The sequence below is a fragment of the Ostrea edulis genome, chromosome 3, assembly GCF_947568905.1.
Source record: "Ostrea edulis chromosome 3, xbOstEdul1.1, whole genome shotgun sequence".
NCBI lineage: Eukaryota > Metazoa > Mollusca > Bivalvia > Ostreida > Ostreidae > Ostrea > Ostrea edulis.
Window position 1 is genome coordinate 52788003 of NC_079166.1, and position 16344 is coordinate 52804346.

Genomic DNA, 16344 nt, shown 5'->3' on the forward strand with positions numbered 1-16344 from the left:
TTAAACTATATCGGTTTAAACTACAGTGAACAGGCATCTAACCGTTTGGCAGTTTTGCTTTTAAAATTATGATTTTGAATCTTGATAATTTTTTCTTCAATGTCATTATTGGTTTCTTCTGTAAATTGCATTGTATTGAAAGTATTGAATCGTGGCATAAGTATTGCAATATGTATCGTATCGTGAAGGGGGCGTATTGTTTCAGCCCAAAGGAGCAATCCTCAAAAATCTTTGGTTCAGAAAATTTTATGAAAAATTATATATACGAGAAAAGAATATATATTTATATATCAAGATGCATTGAGACTTTTGATGGGCAAGCAACCTAGGGTCATCCCTACCCCCACCATTTTTTTTATTGTTCAAATGTCTTTAAATAATTTCATCCCTCTAAAGCAAATATATTACCGGTATTGTTGCACATGACAAAATGCATTAACCATATTATTTCCACCCCATTGGCCATCAGATTGAAAATGAAAATTTCAAAAACTTACTGCACATCTACAAGACACCAACAAACATCTTCCTAAGGATAATTTGGCTAAGTACTGCGTAAAATATTTAGGAGTTCTGGGAACCAGATTTTTGTAGAATTTTACGATCCCATTTGGCCCACAGGCTAAAATTCAAAGTTCCAACACCTTATTACACATCTACAGGACACACCTATCATATTCCAAAACATCAATCTGTTACTGCTTTTAATCAAGGGAGTTTGAGGGAGAAGAAAGGGTGGCAGACGGACCAGGGTCACAACAATTTCTTTGGAAAGTGCGGATATAAAAATGTTTTTGTGCAATTCTTTATCTCAGTTAGTTAGACGGAAGTCAGAAATAAATTTATTTGCTAACCACCGCCCCCCAAAAAATCCCTTGTTTCATCATTCTATTTGTACATAATGCATTAATTAGGGGATTTACGAGATGAATATCTAATTGCAATAGTATACTTTCTATTGCTCCCTTATAATGATTATCAGAATTAATTTCGATTTCTACCACGTTTGGGAGCGATTTCATTTGCCTAAATCGCAACATCTCTCTTTTTGCATATTCCTGTCTCTACATCGAGCAAAGGATTTTACAATTTTATACATGTACTGTACATATGAATTTAGATATTGAGTTGAAAATTTCTTTACTTGGACAGTATAATGCCCTTATTCTTATCTCGACAAAGTTATACCCAGAGAACCTTAACTCCAATAATAGAGAAACGAAGGAGGAGACGGTAAATTTATATAAACATTAGAGTAGCGGTTGGTCCGAATTACAATATTTTTTTCCATCTCGTAAAAACGCTATTAAATCATCGCATGTATGTAGTTATGAGACTGTACGACATATCATAAATTATTTCACCTGTTTTAACCCAAATTATTTGATTTTAAATCGATGTTTACAAATAACCGCGTCACTCTGCCATTTCAAGTGACAGTCACGTGACCAGTTCAAACTTTCAGATCATCGGTGGTCTTATCTGTGTAAAGCTGTGTATTTTGTTATAACAGTACCGTACCATAAGTTTAATAGAAATAAAAATATCAAATACCGCTTAGTAATTCGTTGTTTTACGCTCTTTCAGCCTTAAAACTAGACAGTTGCGTATGAGTTAATACATCATGTTGGGATTCCCCTGACGAGTGTGGGTCTATTTATAGACGTCTATTATGGGATGATTTATATATGTACCCACTATATTTACTTTCTAAATAATATTCGCACTGTTTTCTTTTACATGCAGATATTTTCAAGCATGTAATTAAAGGAAAGTTAATAACTGTAAAGTAATTAATCTGCTTTAAAGTAATTATGTACAAAAATAATACATGAACATCGGGTCATACAGCTTTAAAAATTGACCCCATTACTAATCTAATTTTGATCGGGGTCAATTTTTAATGTTAAGATATGACTAATGTTTGGACGCTCTTGGAACAATGATTTTGACTGCGGATAACTCCGTTTACCTGATCAAGATATAGGGCTCACAGCGGGTGTGACCGGTCGACAGGGGATGTTTACTCCTCCTAGGCACCTGAACCCCTGACCCATGAATTTCGCATTTTAGGCAGAGGGTTTCGTGGATATCATAAACATGCATTTAGTTGGGGTTTTTTTTTCAAATGTATATGACAGTAGAGAAGATTTTGAATTCAAAGATTTAATACATTTTCACTATATGGTCATATTGGCTTCGCCCTAGGACCTGAGGCCCTCACCCAAGGGCCATGAATTTCACAATTTTAGTCGAGGTTTCATGAACATCATAACCATGCACTTATATTCTCTTATCTTCAAATCAAAAATAGTAATGATTGGCCTTGTAATTTTCGAAAAGAAGTTAAAAATGTAAAATTGTTAACGGACGACTCACCACGACGACCGGTGACAATAGGTCACCTAAGTTTACTCAGATGACCTCAAAACGTTGACAAGAAACTGAACATTTTGACTTAGAGAAATAGTCGAATCACACTAAAATCCATAACACATATGCTGCCTTGTGTGTGTGTGTGTGTGTGTGTGTGTGTGTGTGTGTGTGTGTGTGTGTGTGTGTGTGTGTGTGTGTGTGTGTGTGTGTGTGTGTGTGTGTGTGTGTGTGTGTGTATTTTTTTCCCTTCCACAAAATATTCATTAAGAACTAATGTTTTACTTCACTGGAGTTGAAAGAGCTTTCAACCCAGGTGTGATTTTTCTTATCACATTTTCTCCGTTGTCCGTCTGTAAACTTTTCGCATTATCATCTTCTCCAGAAGCACTGCGCCAATTTCAATCAAACTAGGTAAAATCATCCTTGGGTAAAGAAGATTCAAGTTTGTTCAAATGAAGGGTTATGCTCCATTCAAAGGGGAGACAATTAAGAAAACACAAAAAATAGCGTGGGTTCATTTAAAAATCTTCTTATCAAGAACAACCGAGTCAGAAAAGTGGAAATTTACTTGAAGGCTTCCTTACGTAGTGTAGATTCACGTTTGCTTAAAGACCCAACTTTAAGTTAACGCCCCCAAATTTTACCTGTGTGGTGATCAATGATAAGCCGCTGGTCAATCAAACTTTTAACAATAGAGCTTAGGTTGATTGACGTTTGCAGAGACCATGGTCTACAGCTACCTGAGAAAGATGTTTTGATAACAATCATGGCTAATGATGACCGGCAGTCTTCAGATCTTGAGGAAAGCCCCAGTATACCTGAGTTTTGATAGCATTGACTCGCACCTAGAATATTTTAATTTCTAATGTCCCCCACACAATGCAAATTATCACCGTATTTTCTCTCTCCATCTTTATACATGTATTATAGATTAAACAATCAGAAATCAAACAATAATAATAATTAAAAAAACAACAAACAAACATAAGTTATTCTTTATTGGCGCAGCACATCAACATGTATAATGGTTATATTGCCCATGCCTAAAAATGTTACAGTAGTTTAAAAAAAATGCTTCTGTTTGAGATACCACATGGATTATAAATTACACAATCAGAAATCAAACAATAGTAAAAAAGCATAAATAAGTTATTGCGATATTTCTATTTATAATTTATCACGGCTTTATATTTAGAGAGAGAGAGAGGGAGAGGGAGAGAGAGAGAGGGAGAGAGAGAGAGAGAGAGAGAGAGAGTTATTGAGCTATTTATAATTTATCACAGTTTTATATTTATAAAGAGAGAGAGAGAGAGAGAGAGAGAGAGAGAGAGAGAGAGAGAGAGAGATGTGTGTAAAACTGTAGCAATAATATAGATGAAATAATATGGCATGGCAATAGTGTTTCATACGTATGACAATAATTACTCATTTAGTCAATGATTGAGAGAAAGGGAGAGAGAGAAGGGGGGTAGACTAGCTATGTGTCAGCTTCTGTTTGGGATACCATCGTTACACAAACACTACGTCCACAGAAACCCTAAAGAAAGAGAGAGGAGGGGGTGTAGACTTCGTGTCAGTTTCTGTTTAGGGGTGCCATCGTTACACAAACACTACGTCCACAGAAACCCGAGAGAGAGAGAGAGAGAGAGAGAGAGAGAGAGAGAGAGAGAGAGAGAGGAGGGGGGTAGACTTCGTGTCAGCTTCTGTTTGGGATACCACCATTACGCAAACACTACAGCTACAGAAACCCTACAGACGGCCCATATTGAGGGGTATCTTGATCATTCTTCATTTGGTTGTACATGTACACAGATCTAGATCTACTTGGATTTATTCATTCTCTCGAAACATGAATATTTTACCTACTACACCCACGACACCGCGAACTCCCAGGACACCAGGAAGTGCCCGGAAACGCCGGGTAATATTATATTTAGGAAATTATTTATATACGATATATAACAATTTAATTAGAAGTTTTAAAAATCAAAGGTTTAGAAATGGGCTAAACCTGTCATTTGCAATACATAAATATGACCAAGTTTGAAGGTTTACGGGAAATAGAAATGCGGTATGCATGTAGGTAGAAATTTTAATTATTTTTTTGTTGTTGCACAAATCAAGACACTAAGCATAATTTGTAATAACCTGAGAAATTTCCCGTGTATGTCATAAAAATATACACAACAACTGATCTCTTGGGCAGGTAAATTCCAGGTAAATAACATTGACCATGGATAAGCTCCTCCCACATTCAGTGATCCGTGGAGCAACCGCACGGTGTTTTTTTTTTTTGGGGGGGGGGGTCTTTAACTCATGGCCACCGGGGGTAGAGTGGGTTCACAACAGGGATCAAATAAATGCAGATATGAAGGAAACATATTTTGAAATATTTAAAAATATTTAGAACAGGGCCATGATGCAAGCATTCCCATGATGAAGATTCAAGTTTGCTCAAACTGTGGTCCCCGGAAGGAGGGTGGGGCGACAATGATCAAAGTTTATAATGGGGAAATAAAGAATTTTTTTTTCAAAAACAATAGGGTCACGATTAATCATATTGATGCAAGCATCCTGGGGTAGTGCAGATTCAGGCTTCTTCACATTGTGGTCCCGAGGGTAGGTTTGAGTTACAACAAAGGGATCAAAGTTTTTTAAAAAAATTCTTCATCTCAACAACAACAGGATCCTGATTAGTCATAGTAACATGCAAACATCTACAGGTAGTTGAAATTCAATTTTGTTCAATTCAGGGGTCCAGAGGCAGGGTAGGGTCACAATAGGAGATAAAGTTTTCATGTTGGAATATACACGGAATAATTAGAACAAAGTCTTTTCGAGCGTAGCAGGACCAAAATAAATCATACCAAAATGCTAACATTCCTAATTTGTGTGTATTCAAGTTATCAATCCTGGGGTTCGGGTGGATCATCGAAGTTCACTCTGTGTGTGTGTGTGCTTTGTGATGAGTAGTGTTGACATGTGACGGTGTGTGGTGTTTGGGCGTGTGTGTAGTGTAGGCGTGGGCTGTGGGTGTATATGGGTTGTGGGCGTGTTTGTGGGGTTAGGGCGTGTCTGTGTGTGTGGTGTGGGCGTATGGTGTTAGTGTGCGTGCCTTCACACACCACACATTGAACAACCTCTAGTTACCCCCTGACAACATTGAGAATTTAAATAATAAAATCAATCAAACACATGTACAAGTTCTATTCATACTATTATATCATCTATATTTACATGTACAAATTCTATTTATACTATTATATTATTTATATCTCTCTATTTACATGTACAAGTTCTATGCATACTATTATAGTATCTATATCTCTATATTAACATGTACAGCTTCTATTTATACTATTATATTATCTGTGTGTCTCTATTTTTCGCAGTTTTTCGAATCAGAACCAGTCCAAAAAGTTCAATGTATTTTTAATGCCTACATGGCCTCCTGGGAAGATCTACAGCACAGTCTATATACCAAGAGAAACTTCTGCAGGCTCTCTTTCCGGAGTACGATATAGAGCCAGGGGTTGATAATAGAATTCATATAACTGAGTCTTATCAGCCATAGTTCTACTGGCCCATTCCCCGCCACCAAGCCTACAGCATGAAGGAACACGTTTATCTGTAAGCAAAACAAGATACAATGAACACACACACTTGTTAGTTAGTTTTTTAATTTACGTCCACATTTGGGATTTTTCACTCGTATAGGGACGTCACCAGCTGCAGCTGAGCAAATATATTGACATATACATGGCGCTCAAGGCTCAAGACATATTATACTAACACCTACAGTGCATGGGACTTCTGTTCTTAAGGTCACATTCGACATACCCGAGAGTTTTGCTTTTGATGCAAGGCTAAGGAACACTTCCTTTATATGATCAACGTTAAAAGCTTGACGTGTTTGTTTTTTCCTGATATCTTGTTGCCATTTAGTTGATAAACGTCTTGCTTTTTACTTGGTATCATATTTATGGAGCGCCAAATTAACATAAACTCAAATAATTGAAGATATCTTCAATTATTTGAAGATATCATCAATTCATTTGATGCGCGCAACAATTTAATTAAAGATCTCTTCAAATAATTAATGATATCTTCAATTCTGAATTATTGCGCGCATTAAATGAATTGATGATAGCATTAATTCTTCTGCTGAATTGATGCGCGCTTTAATTGAATTAATGATCTCTTCAAATGAATTAATGATATCAACAATTGAATTGATGCGCGCTACAATTCAATTGAAGAGAGCAATAATTGATATAATGCGCGCATTAAATCAATTGATGAGAGCAATAATTGAATTGATGCGCGCATTAATTCATTTGATGAGAGCAATAATGGATTTAATGCGCGCATTAATTCAATTATTGCTCTCTTCAATTGAATTAATGATATCTTTAATTCATTTGAAGAGAGCAATAATTCTTTTAGAGAGAGCAAATAAATAATTAAAGATATCTTCAATTCAACATATCCACAATTGAATTAATGATCTCTTTAATTGAATTGTTGCTCTCTTTAAAAGAATTGATGCGCGCATTAATTCCTTATACCAAAGCATTGTAAATAATTAAAGATATCTTCAATTGAATTAAAGAGATCATAAAATTATTTATACCGAGCTCTAAATCAATTATTGCGAGCAATATTTCTACGAAATTGATGCTCTCATCAATTGAATTGAAGAGAGCAATAATTGAATTAATGCGCGCATCAAATCTATTATTGCTCTCATTAATTCAATTGATGCTCTCATCAATTGAATTGAAGAGAGCAATAATTGAATTAATGCGCGCATTAAATCAATTATTGCTCTCATTAATTCAATTGATGCGCTCATTAATTCAATTGATGAGAGCAATAATTGAATTGAAGCGTGCATTAATTCATTTGAAGAGAGCAATAATTGATTTAATGCGCACATTAATTCAATTAAAGAGAGCAATAATTGAATTGATGATATCTTCAAATAATTGAAGATATCTTCAATTATTTGAGTTTATGTTAATTTGGCGCTCCATACATATTTGTATGCATTTATAAAAGGAGGACAGTTTTAGACCAAACTGTAGACTAAAGGTTGTCTGCTTGATATTTAATCAAAGAACCTCATGCTTGATGGTTAGCATATTTAGCATTGGTACATGTACAGTGTTTGTCCCTAGATAGAAGATGACCCGTATTGATTATTGGGTCAAAGGTCAAGGTCAGACTACTACAATATCGAAAAATATTGTCTGGAGAGAAGCATTTGACAATAAGTAAACTTGAGACAATGTTTGCTCTTAAAGAGTATGATCATTATTGATTTTTAATTTACAAGATCAAAGGTTAAGTTGAAGTACAATTTTGTACTAACAAACATACTTCCGCCTATCAGTACTCTCAGACCCTATATATTCTATTAATAGCGACACTTATCCTGTTGACACCTCACCCTGTTACACCGAGGCCTGCCGTCGTGCTTGCCTGGTTAGGCTAACCACCCATAACATACCATCGCCCGTCTTCTGGCGGCCAATAATGACACCATTGGAAAGGTTACTCAGTTCATACAATGATACATTATAATATAGGCTTTGAATTTTGTTTCCAGATTTTTTTTTCTAACAAAGACAAATAAATTTCAGAACTTACAATGAATGGACTAAAAAATGCCACATAAACAAAGAGCGCTACGACCAGGAAGATTGTCACGTGACTGTCGTAGATTCCGGATACTCGGTGCTCGTCCAGCAGCTTGGCTCGGTATTCGTTGTTTTTACAAGAAAATGCTATGGAAGCGACGTTGGAGATGAAAGTAGAAAATACAACACACAGTCCACAAAGGGAATAGATAAGAGAATTCACGCGGTTTCCAATGGAGGTCTGCGTGAAATCAATGAAGCACCACGACCCAGGAAAGTAAAGCTGGCTGTTTCCGACACCAATGAGATGGATGCTGCATATGATAGCCACAAAACACCAGATGGCGCACAGGACACCGAAATATCGTAAACGAACCCAAGTTGTTCTCCACAGAAAGTTCCTCTGTCTTAGGCACAGATACCTGTCAATGGCCAGGCTTGCATTGATCACACCTGACGATAATTGTGTGAAGGAAAATGTAAACGACACGGCATCACAGAGGGGCTCCGTGTAACACCAAGTGAAGTTACTAGAATATCGCAAAATGGACACCGGATACAAGACGCACGACTGTAGGAGATCTGTACAGACCAGACCGGCGTATAATATGTAGAAGGAATGCCACTTGTGATACTTTCTGTTTATCAGCATAAGAAGCAGGGCTATAACATTCCCCGCTATAACTAGGCTATTTTCCACGTGAGTTGGAACCTGACTGGCATGGACAGTCTCATTGCAAACGGCATAGTGATATCCTATGTCCGATGTCATCGTCAATACTAGTGATATACATGTATTTTCAATTTCCTTTTAAAATTAGAAAGTTGTTTACAGCTTACATGCAATGACTTCCTGAATCAATCCTATCTAGATGTACGTACCGATATAGTCACAAGTAACTCAAATTAAGATCATATTCGTTTTACATATTGACATCATTGATAGTGCATATTTGTAATGTTTTAAATATATTGGTATCCATGTACCGTGCGCTTTGAGTATTTCCAGTTATTTTTCAAATGATGCGGAAATCTCGTGATCACGTGTATAATGATTGAAGAGAGTTGCGACTCGAGCTTCGCTCGCTATTTTAATAGTTCGGCTGATTGGTGAAAAAAAATTGCTCACTTGATAAGGAAAGCACCAAATTTGGCATAGTGGTAGATTTAGGTCTTCTAGGCAATATTAGCTATGGACCCACTTTCAAAATTCAATATGGCTGCCATTTTCAAAATGGCCATCAATATGACATATGTTTTTGCTTGTTTTATTAATATCATCCCGATTTTTAATGCCAGAAGTTCAAAATTTTACACAATTGATCTATGGTGGTTACGTAGAAAGCTTTTATAATCAAAATTAGTAAAAATGTAATGAAAATGGTGCCCATGGTGTACATCAAAATTGCGATATTAGTGTTCATCAAATCATTGGAAGATGGCAATTCCCGCCTGTTTAAAGACTCGGTTTTACTTTTCATTCTTTGCACTCGATCATCCAAATTATGCTAGATGGGTACCTACTCCTTTATGTCATATAACTAGGCTACAAGATAATGTTCCAGTAGTTGACCAGGAGTTTCAGAATGCAAAATTCGTTTTGAAGAAATCAGCGATAGTAATAGATTAAGCCCATGAGCAGAATAATAAGTTAATGAAAGGAGATGGTGGAACAATCGGCCTCACGGAGCTTACATGTAGCAACAACGATGGATGGTGTCAGGTCCAGAAATAGCTAGGATAATAAATAAATTCTAATCTACTCAGGAACGATTAACAAAAATGAAAACAAAGGACCAGGCTTGGAGGTTATAAAACTTTTACTGTACTCATACTCAAACTCAGCCATTTTTGTTTTGAGTATAACTCTGAGCAAGCTTCGAAACATACTAAAAAAAAATTGAGTTTGTACATGTACTCCATTTTAGTGTGAAAATGATTTTATAACAGTTTATAACCTTCACTTTTGAGTATAAGTGCAATTTAGAATATAGAGGTTGAGTCTGAGTAAGAAAACATGTTCAAAAAAGTTTTATAACCTCCAGGCCAGACTTCAGGCAACACGATCAGGTCAAGGGTAGACAAAACAAATTTTCAAAGCTTTAAAAACTTTCTGTTCAGTTGTAGAAAATATCGTAATCCTTTCTTGGAATAGAGCAAAGATTCTTTAATCTTGGACACATGGGATATTGTTGACAAAAAGTTGCAGAAACAGTTAGTAAGGTAGAGATATTGGAAAACAGCAATTTCCCCAGTTTGTAACAGAACGATTAGAGAGTACTTCAAAGTCTTTTTACGAACCATTTTATATAGTCGTCAACAAACTAAAACAGAATCATATCAGAAACAACAGACTGTATCATTAAACAGAACTGTGGCCTCTAAACAGAATCATATCAGAAACAACAGACTGTATCATTAAACAGAACTGTGGCCTCTTTTCACAATTATATGTTTCATGGTGATCTCCTGTGATTTTTCAAATATGAGAACCAAGTCTATCCGCCATCCCTATCACAATTTGATGAATTATGCAATGGATCAAATTCAGGATCTTACAAAACTAGAGAACATTTCTGAATCATGCAGTGAGACTCCGAAAGTTGATGCTTTGGTTATAGATGGTACTGTACTTATTAAAATGCCTATTACTGGGGGTATAAGTCATCTGAAGATAACTTTTAAGATATTGTTGCGCACCACATACAAATGTATACGGGATCAGCTTCACTCTGTCAGATAAGTTAATGTGGTTTGGGATGAGTATTTTTCAGACAGCTTGAAAATATCGGAAAGATGTAGAAGAGAAAATGGGTGTGAGACGGAGGGTTTTGCCAAATTCTAAAGTTCCAGAAAATTGGGAAGCTTTTTTGCGAGTAGACGAGAACAAGAATGAATTGTTTGTCTATTAATTTATCTCGGCAGCTAATTTGAGATGAATTTATTTGGTGCCGAAAAACAGACCATCACCTCTAAAGGCAGTTCGCTCATGTGCTTTTATAAAACAAAGAGACACTGGTTAACTGGAACCATGCACACAGGAAGAGGCAGACACACGAATGATGCTTTGTGTTAATGACGCAGTGGCTGAAGGACAGGGGTTTGTCGTGATTCGTACAGCTGATACCGATAGCAATATCTTGTTTTAAGAAGACTGAACAGATATAAGGGAATTGTGAGGTTTAGATACCTGTCTATCCACAACATTGTCAATGCTCTTGGACCTGACCAGGTGCATGGTCTTTTATTTTTTCCATGCATTCACAGGCTGTAACCAGGTATCGTCATCTGCAAAGAAGTGCATGGGACACATAGATAAACTATAGACAATTAACAGAAACTTTTGACAACTTATGTGACAAGAGTCTGTCACCAATAGCTGTTCTAGATCATATAGAAGTGCAGCGCTTTGTTATACGCATACGATAAAGCTAGTGAGTGTATGACAGTCAATGATGCAATTTACTAGAAAGGGCAGAGAAATAGATGGTATTCCTCCAACAGAAGCAGCGTTGCTTCAACACACAAAACGAGCATGTCACATAGTTAGCCAAGTCTGGGACAGATGTCTAGAACCTACCTATCCAAAAGTGGATCCAGGAACTTGGGGGTGAAAAAGGAATCAAACAGATATGTGGATTCCATTTTGTACATCACTACAGGAAGCATCAGCATCTTGCAAAGTGGATGCAAAGGAATATCTAAAGTGTCAAGGCTAATCTAACCTGCACTGTCCTTTGTAGTTATGGCGGGGAAAGTGACGGAGACTAGACCTTGATCTCAACCTTTAAACTTCATTAAATGTCTATAAAACATACTTTTCGTCATTCTTTTTCAATCAAACCTAATCCCGTGGGGATCCGGGTTAGAATAAATCCTCAGTACCCCCTTGCTTGTCGTAAGAGGCGATTAATTGGGGGCGGTCCTTCGGATGAGACCGCAAAAACCGAGGTCCCGTGTCACAGCAGGTGTGGCACGATAAAGATCCCTCCATGTTCAATGACCATAAGCGCCGAGTATAGGCCTAAATTTTGCAGTCCTTCACCGGCAGTGGTGACATCTCCATATGAATGAAATATTCTAGAGAGTCCCTTAAACAATATTTAATCAATCAATCAATCAAACAACCCTGTTTTCATTCTGCCGTACTACTATACGGATTTATTATTTGGCAAAATTTATGCTGAAGACATTATTCACTTACTGAACTTTAAATTTGCAATTAAAAGAAAGGTTTAATTTTTTTAGAAGCTGTGAGTCATTGGGCATGGAGTAAAAACCTCGATTTATGTCAAAACAAAAGATTGGGCGAAAACAATTTGAACGATTTTATCACTTTCCCGCCATCTTGAAAATGGCGACCATATTGAATTTTTCAGAGTGAGTTCATCATAGCTAACATCAAAGAAATTGTGTAGAAAGTTTCATGCTTTCCTTATATCAAGTGAGCAATTTTGATAAAAATTTGCACCAATCAGCCGGACTATATATGGTCGCCATTTTCAGATGTATTATGGAATAACATCATCAAACAGTTTGTAGACAGCGACCCATATAAACATTATTTACTCACAATATTGCCGATTTCATACACGCTTTACTCGCTATATTTGGGTTTTTACTATAGGATTAAATATTCTTTTTGAAGAATTTATCGATGCGTAAACTCCGGACATTTTACTCACAAACTGAATAAAAGTGCGAAGCAACAACGATTTAAATGTTGCCCATGGTAAATAAATTAGGCCCCTAAAAGTTGAGTTTTTAATAATATCTCGTAGTACTTTCACAATCCGAAGGGCTTAAGTCTGTATTGTGGTTAATTATCGCAAAATTTCGGCGAACGAACTATTAGAATTAATTACTATAAGCATAAAGAAGACGAAATGCATGTAATGTTGTATACTTTGAAAACATGAGATGTGTCCTTTAAGTTATGTTATTCAATCACATATATGTTGACTATTCTTTTATTTTTTAATTTTATTTACTGTCAGTTACAGCTTGTATTTAAACTCTGAACTATTTTAGATAAAACCTTACCAGTCTACACTCCCTATGCAATGTTACGTACTTCTACCCTGACGGTGTGCGTAGGTATGGGCCGGACAGGTAAAAAAGGTTTTTAGTATACATGTATAGGTTCTCGCTCTCTCTCTCTCATGCAACCCTTTCTCTCTATTTTTAACCAGTGACATACAAACACAATGGACAACATAAAACGAAATATCAGACAGGTGGCTACATGCATAAAACTTCAAACAAGACTAATCGTCATCCTTTAATTCCCAAAGTATATCTGGCAACCAGTCTTTTGTATACATGTAGATCTTCAAAGAGGATTAATATTTCGTAAATTAAACGCATGAATGATATTTATCCACAACCTAGATAAATATAGAAATAAACCATGCATGTTTATAACAAATGAAGTTCAGGGGGTAGATGATAGTCTATGTTATTAACCTGGCCAAGAAATCAGGGTGTTGTGTATACTTTTGATAATACAGGATGTGTCTCGGCCGATTGCAGACTTTCTGAGGTCACATATATAGTAATTGTATAATGGTTGTATTCCTAAAGGTAGCTGACACTCTAGATGCACCCCCCCCCCCTCTATCTCTTAGTTATTGTCTCAATGGATAATTTCTATTATAATATATATAAATATACATTATTTCAGTAAGTTACAAGTTTTAGAAATTAATGTGCAAATTATTGTTTGATTTCTGATTGTGTAATTTATAATAATGCATACAGAGGGAGGGGGGTTAAAATTATATTAAAATTGAATTGTTCAGGGGTCTTTTTTAAGATATTGAATTACGAGAAAATGGCAGTTGTGGACAGGTCAATGCTATCAAAACTCGGGTATACTGGGCTTCCTCAAGACCGAAAGAATGCCGGTAGGCATGTGCTTTTATTGTTATCAAAACACCTCTCTGGGGTTCCTCCAGTCCAGTCTCTGCAGACGTCACTCCACATGAGATCTATTGTTAAAAGATTGATTGGCAGGCGGCCTACCATTGATCACGCTACAGGTAAAATTTGGGGGTGTTAACTTAAAATTGGGTCTTAATGGTGGTGTACCTAAGCCTAAAAGAGGAAGTACAGGTTCAAGTTAATTTACATGTAGTACACTCAAATCACACATATATGCGATACACGAGGTAACAGTACAAATACATGAACAAGAGATAGATCAAGCAGAGAGTTCTTGCAAAAAAACCCCAAAAAAAACAACAGCGACAAAAATGAAACAAAATACAGCCCCCCCCCCCCTTGAATGTGTTTAGAACTAAAGTCATAGTTACATAACTATACAGGTATATCAGCGGATCGTGAGTTACATAATCATACTGGTATATCAGCGGATCGTGAGTTACATAATTAGACTGGTATATCAGCGGATCGGGAGTTACATAATTATACTGGTTTATCAGCAAATCGGGAGTTACATAATTATACTGGTATATAAGCGGATCGTGAGTTACATAATTATACTGGTATATCAGCGGATCGGGAGTTACATAATTATACTGGTACATCAGCGGATCAGGAGTTACATAATTAAACTGGTATATCAGCAGATCGTGAGTTACATAATTAGACTGGTATATCAGCGGATCGTGAGTTACATAATTATACTGGTATATCAGCGGATCGGGAGTTACATAATTATACTGATATATCAGCGGATCGGGAGTTACATAATCATACTGGTATATCAGCAAATCGGGAGTTACATAATTATACTGGTATATAAGCGGATCGTGAGTTACATAATTATACTGGTATATCAGCGGATCGTGAGTTACATAATTAGACTGGTATATCAACGGATCGTGAGTTACATAATTAGACTGGTATATCAGCGGATCGTGAGTTACATAATTAGACTGGTATATCAGCGGATCGGGAGTTACATAATTAGACTGGTATATCAGCGGATCGTGAGTTACATAATTATACTGGTACATCAGCGGATCGGGAGTTACATAATTATACTGGTACATCAGCGGATCGGGAGTTACATAATTATACTGGTACATCAGCAAATCGGGAGTTACATAATTATACTGATATATCAGCGGATGGGGAGTTACATAACTATACTGGTATATCAGCGGATCGTGAGTTACATAATTAGACTGGTATATCAGCGGATCGTGAGTTACATAATTATACTGGTACATCAGCGGATCGGGAGTTACATAATTATACTGGTACATCAGCGGATCGGGAGTTACATAATTATACTGATATATCAGCGGATGGGGAGTTACATAACTATACTGGTATATCAGCGGATCGTGAGTTACATAATTAGACTGGTATATCAGCGGATCGGGAGTTACATTAGACTGGTATATCAGCGGATCGTGAGTTACATAATTAGACTGGTATATCAGCAGATCGGGAGTTACATAATTATACTGGTATATAAGCGGATCGTGAGTCACATAATTATACTGGTATATCAACGGATCGGGAGTTACATAATTATACTGTATATCAGCAGATGGGGAGTTACATAATTATACTGGTATATCAGCGGATCGGGAGTTACATAATCATACTGGTATATCAGCATATCGGGAGTTACATAATTAGACTGGTATATCAGCGGATCGGGAGTTACATAATTATACTGGTATATCAACGGATCGGGAGTTACATAATTATACTGTATATCAGCAGATGGGGAATTACATAATTATACTGGTATATAAGCGGATCAGGAGTTACATATTTATACCGGTATATCAACGGATCGGGAGTTACATAATTATACTGTATATCAGCAGATGGGGAGTTACATAATTATACTGGTATATAAGCGGATCGGGAGTTACATATTTATACCGGTATGTCAGCGGATCTGGAGTTACATAATTATACTGGTATATCGGCGGATCGGCAGAACGGACTAGAGGATAAGGACAACAGCCTTTTCCAAGCGAACACACATTTTTCTTAAGTGAGTTTTACTACACGTTGATATTGTTACTTACCCAAGTGCTTTCGTATATCTGGAAAGGTTTTATATTCTAATATAGGATATTCATTGCTACTTTTACAAGTATTGCAGATTCTTTCATTTCTCAGATTACCACACCATCTACCCACTTCCAGATAGTGATAGTTTCTAAGTTTCCTAGGCAGAACAATGAAGTAATTTTCACATTTGACTTTTGTTTTAAATATTCTGTATATTGTACCTTGGGGGAACCGAACGTGTCAGGTTTTTGATTGACAATAGTCTTCACTAATTTAACATTACGGGGATTTTGCTCATTGATAAACCACAATAATGAAGGATGTT

At 36.4% G+C, this 16344-nt stretch overlaps 1 protein-coding gene across 1 annotated transcript; it reads right to left on the reverse strand.

The window, feature by feature from the left end:
* Positions 1-5566: 5566 nt before the first annotated feature.
* LOC125677439 (prostaglandin E2 receptor EP4 subtype-like) lies at positions 5567-14415 on the reverse strand. Its single transcript, XM_048915504.2, has 2 exons — positions 8029-14415; positions 5567-6004 (listed from the first exon to the last, which is right to left on the reverse strand). Exons 1-2 carry the CDS (start codon positions 8788-8790, stop codon positions 5816-5818), a joined length of 951 nt encoding a protein of 316 aa, XP_048771461.1. The 5' UTR covers positions 8791-14415; the 3' UTR covers positions 5567-5815.
* Between the last annotated feature and the right edge of the window lie 1929 nt (positions 14416-16344).